Source organism: Sceloporus occidentalis, unplaced genomic scaffold (genome assembly GCF_023333645.1).
Source record: "Sceloporus occidentalis isolate IW3139 unplaced genomic scaffold, rSceOcc1.0.p SCAF_86, whole genome shotgun sequence".
Taxonomy (NCBI): domain Eukaryota; kingdom Metazoa; phylum Chordata; class Lepidosauria; order Squamata; family Phrynosomatidae; genus Sceloporus; species Sceloporus occidentalis.
The window spans coordinates 440,200-449,342 of record NW_028317066.1 but is presented as its reverse complement, the minus strand read 5'-3'; the positions used below and the strand labels follow the sequence as shown (position 1 = coordinate 449,342).

At 38.8% G+C, this 9,143-nt stretch overlaps 1 protein-coding gene across 1 annotated transcript; it reads right to left on the bottom strand.

Annotated features, from left to right (window-relative positions):
* Positions 1 to 6,339: 6,339 nt before the first annotated feature.
* On the bottom strand, positions 6,340 to 8,240 carry LOC149284957 (uncharacterized). The gene is made up of 2 exons (XM_089495894.1): positions 8,060 to 8,240; positions 6,340 to 7,157 (listed from the first exon to the last, which is right to left on the bottom strand). Exons 1-2 carry the CDS (start codon positions 8,238 to 8,240, stop codon positions 6,508 to 6,510), a joined length of 831 nt encoding a protein of 276 aa, XP_089352020.1. The 3' UTR covers positions 6,340 to 6,507.
* Positions 8,241 to 9,143: the final 903 nt, after the last annotated feature.

Sequence of the window (9,143 nt, the reverse complement as noted above, 5' to 3'; positions counted from 1 at the left end):
GGGAGTTTTTTGAATATAGTAACAAAAATTCATAAATGTTAGCAAGATTAACACAAAAAAAGAAAGAGAAAAATCTGATAGGGGTTATAAAGGACAAAAAAGGGAAAAATGTATGCTGATGAAAGAAAAGATAAAGATATTTGAAGAATACTACAAAGATTTATATACAGCAGGGGATAGTTCAATTGACAAAATTGAGGAATATATAGAGAAAAATTGGAGAACAAAGATAGAAGAAGAGGATAAAGAAATAATGGAACAACCAGTTTCGAAAAAAGAAATTGAAGAAGTGATAGATAAATTAAAAGGAGGGAAATCACCAGGAATGGATGGATTAGGACCAGAATATTATAAAACTTTTAAAAAGGTTTTAATACCTAAATTAGAAGTGTTATACAATAAAATTTTAAATGGAGAAAGGATCCCACCATCATGGGATCATTCAATGATAATACTGATTCCAAAACCAGATAAAGACTTGTTAGACCCAGGGTCATATAGACCTATATCCCTTATCAATCAGGATGCTAAAATATTAACAGCCATAATGGCAAAAAGAATGAATAAGTTTATATATAAATATATTCAAAATGATCAATGTGGATTTGTGCAAGGAAGACAAATGTCAAATTTAATAGGAAGAGTATTGAATAAAATAAATATAATAGAGAAAAGAAAGCAGAAAGCAGGAATAATGGCATTAGATATTTATAAAGCTTTTGATTGTGTGGAATGGCCAGCATTAAAAATAACGTCAAAGAAATTAGGTATGGGAGAAAAGTTTAGAGGATTGATAGATCAGTTATATTTAAATAATACAGCAGTAGTAACAATAAATGATGGAATAACAGAACAAATTTCAATTTCTAGAGGAACAAGGCAAGGATGCCCTCTTTCCCCGGTTTTATTTGCAATAATTATTGAAATATTAGCAAATATTATTAGGGAGGATAAAAATCTGGAAGGAATTGGGATGAGAAAATTGAATAAGATGAGTTTATTTGCAGATGATACTCTATTAACAATTAGAGACCCCTTGGAAAAAATGAACAATGTGAAAAACCATTTAAAGGAGTTTGGACAAATGACAGGACTAAGAGTCAATTGGAATAAATCAGAGCTAATGTTGTTCAATTATCCAAAAACGGAAGAACAGGAATTTGTAAAGGATGGAAAGATAGATATAAAGGTAAAAGATACAATTAAATATCTAGGAATAAAAATTACAAAAAATCTACACAAATTAGAGGATCAGAACTATAAAAAATTAAGAATAGAAATTAAAAGGAAATTAGAAGAATATAAAAATATAAAATTATCATGGTTCGGTAGAATCGCATTAATAAAAATGAAAATTCTGCCTAAGATTAATTTGTTGTTTAGGATGTTGCCAATACAAATATCAGAGGTTGAAATTAAAAATTGGCAAGTATTAGTGAATAACTATTGTAATGGGAATAAAAAAGCAAGGATTAACAAAAGATATTGGTATAAACCCCAAAAAGAAGGAGGTTTGGGTCTCCCAAATTTAAAATTGTACTATAATGCAAACCAAAGAAGATATATTATAGATGGAATCATAGAGAAAGGGGAATTAGATTGGTTAGAGATGGAAACAACAGGAATAGAGGAAACATTGGAAAATATATTTTTTATAGAACTTACTATGAAAGAAATGAAGGAAATAGAAAACCCTTTTTAAAGAATATATTAGAAATTTGGAAAAAAAATAAAGAAAAACTAATGCCAGCTATTTCACCTTTAACACCAGTTATAACGCTAAAGAAATTTCCAGTAAATTTAAAGGAAGAAGTAGGGAAATTAGTAAAAGGTCAAGAAATATATAGGCTAAAAGAATGGATGAAGACTATGAGGGAGAAAGGGAAAATAAAGGAGAAATTGCAAGGATCAAAATTAGCTTGGTATAATTGTATTCAGTTGGAACAATGGACAAAGAAGTATGAGAAAAATATAGGAGAGATTAGAGAATACACAAAATTTGAACAGTTGATTATAGAGAAAGAGAAAGTATAGAGGCAAATGAAACTTTGAAAGGGGTCACAAGTGAAATATATAAATTATTATTAAAATATAATGAGAAAGAAGATTATTTAAAGACAACATGGGAGGATGATTTAGTACAAAAAATAAATGACCACGAATGGGGGAAAAATTGGAATCAACGCCATTTAAAATTTTATTCTATACGAATAAAAGAGAACTACTACAAAATAATTTGGAAATGGTATTTAATCCCTGTAAGGTTAAGTCATATAAATAAGAATTATTCAAGGTTATGTTGGAGAGGGAGTCAAGAGATAGGCACTTATAGGCATATGTGGTGGGCTTGTAGAACCGTAAGGAGATTTTGGCAAATGGTATTTGAGGAGATAAAAGAAATAACAAAAATTGATTTGGAATTTAGTCCAAAGATAGCGTTATTATCTTTATATGATAAAATTAACTGCACCCAAGTTATAAAGGATCTAATTACAAATTTATTAACAGCGGCGAGATTAATGATAGCAAAAAAGTGGAAAGACCAGGGAGATTTACAAATGCAAGATTGGTATAGAGAGATTTGGCAAATAGCAATTAATGATAAGTTAACTAGTGAAATTAAGTTTAGGAGAGGAATAATCAAGAGAAATGATTTTGAAGCAATATGGGAAACATTTGTACAAAAAGTTTTAGGAAAAGAAGGAGGTGTTTTACCACCAGAGGAAGAGTTACAATTCTGGAGATAGAGTAATAAGAAGATATTAGGCTCAGGGGATGGGGAGCACTTGGGGGAAGGGGGGAATTATGAAACATATATGATGAAAAGAAATATGAATTAAAGTTAGATAAAGTAGTAAAGAATGGAATATAAGGGGATATATTATATGTATGGGGAATATAATGTAAAAGTCTTTTTTATATATTATTGTAAGGTGAATTTAATCAATATTTTATCAATTTATTATAATAACATGTATTAATTTCATTCTACCAATAAAATAATTTAAAAAAAAAGAAAGAAACTCACTGGCTGCCCTTGGGCAAGTTACACTTTCTCAGTCTCAGAAGAAGGCAGTGGTAGCAAGGCTTTTACCAGAGGACCTCAAGGTGTGGGGTGGATTGTATGGGAGAAGGCGATCCCGTAAGTAAGGTTATAACCAAGACCTTGTACTGTGCCCTGAAATTAATGGGCAGCCAATTAAGAGATTTTAATATAGGTGTGATATGGTCACCTCTAGATCTTCCAGTGACCACTCTGACAGCCATATTTTGGATTAGATGAATTTTATAGACTTGGTACAAGGGTATCTTAGGTAGAGCGCATTACAGAAGTCAAGACGTGAGGTTACCAGAGCATGCATGATAGTTTTCGGGGCTACAGGTTCCAGCAAGGAGCGCAGTTGGCATATCAACCAAAGCTGATAACAGGCACTCCTGGCCATCGCATCTATCTGAACTCACATCTGGAGCAACGGATTCAGGAGCACCCCCAAAACTGCAAACACAGTCCTTTAGGGGGAGTGTGACCCCATCCAGGACCGGTTGACAAACCTCCATACCTGGATTAGGATCTCCATCAAGTACCTCGGTCTTATCTGGATTCAGTTGTAATCTGTTTCTCCTCATCCAGCACATTACTGCCCCAAGACAGAGGGGAGATGCCTTCCTTAGTTGATGCAGAGGTCTGGGGCATGAAGAGATATAGTTGGGTGTCATCAGCGTACTGATAGCACTCCATGTCTCCAGATGATCTCTCCCAGTGGTTTCATGTTAAACAGCATTAGTGACAGGATGATGCCCTGAGGAACGCCAAATTTAAACCCCCTTTTAAAGGAACAACTGTCCCCAAGCATCTCTGTCTGGAATCTGCTTGAGAGATAGGACCGGACCCATTGCAATGCATTGCCCCCAATCCCCAATTCCCTCAGGCTTTCCAAAACGATACCATGGTCGATGGTATTGAAAGCCACTGAGAGATCCAAAAGTTTCAACAGGGTCACACTTCATCTCTCGGTGCTCAAGTAAAGATTATCTACTAAGGCGACTATAGCATTCTCAACTCCATATTCCCGTCTTGAAGCCAGTTTGAAATGGATCTAGATAATCTGATTCTTCCAAGAATGCTTGGAGTTGAAGAGCAACTTCCTTCTCAGTTACCTTGCTTAGAAATGGAAGATGGAGCTGTAATTGTTCATGTCCAAGGGATCTAGGGAGGGCTTTTTCAGAAGATGCTGAAGCACTGCTTCTTTTAAGCAAGATGGAAAATAGCCCTCCCTAAGAGATGCATCTATGATACATCTCAGGTCAGTCCTAAGTCCATCTCCTCCTTGGAACACTAGCCATGAAGGGCAAGGGTTGAGAGGGCAAGTTGTCTTCTTCACACTTCCAAGGAGCTTCTCCATGTCCTCAGTACTCACAGATTCAAATTGATCCAGTATGATCTTATTCACTGAGTTACTGGACACCTCACCTATAGCCTCTATAATAATGTCGGCCTCTGGAAGAAGGGAAGGAGTACGCCCTTCCTTCCTTCCTTCCTTCCTTCCTTCCTTCCTTCCTTCCGGAATGGAGCCCAGGCTGCAGAGCTGGACTCAGGAGAGAAAGGCTGGGAAGACTCTGCTTTGTACATATATCTCTTTCTCTCTCAGTGTGTGTGTGTTTGCCTCAGTTCTTATGGCTGGGAATGGAGCTGAGGGCTGAGGAAAGAAGAACGTGTCAATTTTGTGCAAATGCAGAACTTCTGTGCATCAAAGAGTCCATTGTGTTGAAATAGCAAAAAACTTTATTGAGAACACATAGAAGGAATTCAGTGTTTAAGCCAGAACTGCCCACTCCAAGCCAAACTATACATTAAAACCCCAAAACCTAAAACACCACCCTCTTCCCAACCTAGCCCTCACCTCCAATTCCTACAGTCTATGCCCCACAGGTAACAAGACCCCCTTTGCCACCCCCAGAAACTAACCCCCTTTCTGTTAATATCGGCCCCCAACTTTCTTCAGCCAACATCTCACCCATTGCAAAAACTAACATTCCCATAACTATTTGAGCCAGCTGCAACAAATCCCACCCCTCTATTTCGCTAAGCTATACTACAGTCTCCAGTCAAATTTATAAACTATGATCTATACTAACAGCAATGAAAACCTAAACTTAACAAAATATAACTTTAAACATAAACAGACTTAGCCACAGACAAACCACAGACATATGGATAGACAACCCTTACAAACAAAAGCATAAGGGCCTTTTCACTGCTGGATTGAAAATATATTTTCTGTATTCATTCTTGACAAAAATAATGTTAATTCACTTCTGGGATTTGTTTGGCTTCTCTACTGTGTGGCCTCTCTGATGTCTCACTAGATTTGACCTCAAAGAAAAACATTTCCCACAATGCTGGCATTTGTGTGGCTTTTCTCCTGTGTGGACTCCCTGATGTGTAACTAGGCTTAACTTCCAAGAAAAACATTCCCCACAATGCTGGCATCTGTATAGCTTGTATAATGGAAAGGACAAGGGCTCTCCCCACTTCCCTCCCTCCCTCCCTGTGAGGGCAGTCATGGCTTCAGGGGCCGAGACTGTGCATTCACAGATGCCCCCAAAGGGCCCTCTTCAGCATGCGCAGGAATTGCCAGAGCCTAGATGATGCTGCTTATTCCGCTGGCGGCCTTTACAGGAAAGGAAGGTATGCGCCGGGAGCTCAGCAGCCTCCCCTTCCTTCCTTCCCTCTTTTCTTCCTTTAAGGAGACCGCAATGGAGGCCAAGGTGCAGAGCTGGACTCAGGAGGGAAAGCCAATAAAGGAAGGCTCTAGTTTTGAAATATAGCTCTCTCTGTGTATCCTGTATGTTTGTGTGTTTCTGTGCACATATGTGTGTGTGTGCCCCTTCTGTTCTTATGGCTGGGAATGGAACTGAGGACCTAGGAGAGAAGAAAGGGTCAGTTTTGGGAAAATTCAGAACTTCTGTGCATCAAAGAGTCCAGTGTGTTGAAATAGCAAAGAACTTTATTGAGAACACACAGAAACCCAGTGTTTAAGCCAGAACTGCCCACTCCAATCCAAACAATACACTAAAACCCCAAACGTTCAACATCACCCTCTTCCAAACCTAGCCTCACCCCCAATTCCCACAGTCTATGCCCCACAGGTAAAAAGGCCCCCTTTGCCATTCCCACAAACTAGCCCTTTCTGTTGATACTGCAAAATTTCTTCAGACAACATCTCACACTTTGCAAAAGATACCATCCCCATAACTATTCTATCCAGTTGCAACAAATCCCACCCCTCATCAACCTAACCTATACCACAATCCACGACAAATATACAACCCAAAGCAATTACCTATACTATTACCAATTAAAACCCAAACATAACAAAATATGACTTTAAAACATAAACAGACATATGGACAAAGTTAATAAACAAAACCATAAGGGCTTTTTCTTATTACCACAGGATTAAAAATATATGCTTTGTATTCCTTCTTGACAAATATAATGTTAGTTCAATACTGGGATTTCTGTAGCTTCTCTCCTGTGTGGCCTCTCTCATGTTTCACTTGGGCTGACTTGTCAGAAAAACATTTCCCACAATGCTGGCATTTGTATGGCTTCTCTCCTGTGTGGATTCTCTGATGTTTCACTATGTTTGACTTAGAAGAAAAACACTTCCCACAATGCTGACATTTGTATGGCTTCTCTCCAGTGTGGACTCTCTGATGTCTCACTAAGTGTACCTTCAAAGAAAAACATTTCCCACAATGCTGGCATTTGTAGGGCTTTGCTCCTGTGTGAGATCTCTGATGTATCACTAGGTATGACTTTGACGAAAAACATTTCTCACAATGCTGGCATTTGTATGGCTTCTCTCCTGTGTGAACTCTCTGATGTCTCACTAGGTTTGATTTCAATGAAAAAGCTTTCCCACAATGCTGGCATTTGTATGGCTTCTCTCCTGTGTGGACTCTCTGATGTTTCACTAGGTCTGACTTTGAAGAAAAACATTTCCCACAATGCTGGCATTTGTCTGGCTTCTCTCCTGTGTGGACTCTCTGATGCTTGACAAGAACTGACTTGTAGGCAAATCTTTTCCCACAATGCTTACATTTATGTGACTTCTTTCCTCTGTGGACACTTTCATGACTGACAAGTTCTTCTGTAAACAAGGACAATGACAGAGAAGACTGAATCTCAGCGTTAAGAGAGGAAGGTGTTACTCCAAGATTTAGCCCTACGTTCACCCCTCCCTACTTCAGGTTAAATTAATAAAGTTGGTGTGAGTGACCCGAGCATGAAACTGTTCTGGATGCCCCCAAATCCATATAATGATTGTATCCTTACTCAAAGGAGCTAGCAAAGAAGAGATTGTAGGGGAAGTGCCATGAGGAAATCAGTGGAAGCAGATAATCAGGCGGTTGAACAATATTCAATTAAATATGTGTACAAATATTTTGATTGAAAAGTGGCATCATTTCCTGTGAGACTGCCATAGAGTAATGAGTCAGAGCACATGGCATGATGCAAGCTAACTGCAGAGGATGCTTAATGCTGTGTGGCACTAAATGACTCACAACCAACACAGTAGACAGCTAAAAGGGCCAATGTCATTCTAGGTTGCATCAATACAAGTAAAGTTTCTAGATCAAGGGATGTAATAGTGCTACTCTATTCTGCTTTAGTCAGAATAATCCTGTGTCCAGTTGAGGGCCCCACAATTTAAAAAGGATGTTGTCAAGTTGGAACATGCCCAGAGGAAGGCAGCCAAAGTGGTGAAGGATCTTGAAACCATCAAGCCCTTTGAGGAGCAACAATAAGAGCTCTTTGACAGTGCAACTCCCTTAGTTTCACGGAGTCCTCTTCCTTGGAGGTCTTTAAACAGAGGCTGGATGGTGTTTGGAAATGTATTCCTGCATAGCAGAAGGGGGTTCAACTGGATGGCCCTTGTGGTCTATTCCAATTCTATGATTCTATAATGCTAGTGGAATCATAGCACCATGATAATTTAGCACAAAAGGGACCTCAGTCTCATAGAAAGGAAAATGGATTCAGGTTCCTTACCCACAGAAGCCACATTCTCATAATTCTCCATCATTACACAATTGTACATAAGCCTCTGCTTCTTCGTCAACAGATTCCATTCGTCTTTGGTGAAATATACTGCCACATCCGCAAAGGTCACCTGCAACAGAAAATAGCCCTCATCCAGGGAGTGATTAAGGAAAAGGGAAGGAAATCGCATGGTGTATCCCAAATATTATTTCATCACTTCAGAATTCAGTGCAGGAAATAAACTTTAAATTATGTTAGCAAGCAAAAACCTGCTGCCTTTGAAATCCAGTTTGTCTCGAATCCTTTCAATATAATATACTTAGGGAGCTGGACATGTTTAGCCTGGAGAAGACAAGGTTAAGAGGTGATATAATAGCCCTGTTTAAATTTTTGAAGGGATGTCATATTGAGGAGGGAGCAAGATTGTTTTCTGCTGCTCCAGAAAACAGGATCCGGAACAATGGATGCAAGCTCCAGGAAAAGAGATTCCACCTGAACATTAGGAGGAACGTCCTGACAGTAAGGGCTGTTTGACAGTGGAACACACTCCTTCCTCGGAATGCAGTGGCGTCTCCTTCCTTGGAGGTCTTTAAGATGAGGCTGGATGGCCATCTGATGTGTATACTTTGATTGAGAGTTCCTGCATGGCAGGGGGTTGGACTGGATGGCCCTTGTGGTCTCTTCCAACTCTATGATTCTAATATCATAAACAATATAATTTAGGCCATTGCTGGGATATTGAAGATGTATTAGGATACTCACTATCCCAACACATACAGAACATTTAGCCACCAAAGAATTATAGTGCATTTCTTGCCACATTTCAGAGGCAAACATCATTTTTAATAACAGTTTTGTGGAGCACACTGGGATTGAGGGCCAATGGGGCTACCCCATATTTAGATCCAGAGATGTTCCCCCATATCCTCCAACATTGCACAGATGGAAAAAGCAAGACACATGTGGACAAGCAATCCAGAAGGCGGTGAAGATGGCCAAAGTTATTTATGAGGAAGGTCACACAAACGGGGAAGGGCACAGCAGTTTGCTTTTGCTTCAGCCTCCTGGGAAGGACAATACCCCTCTTCCTTCT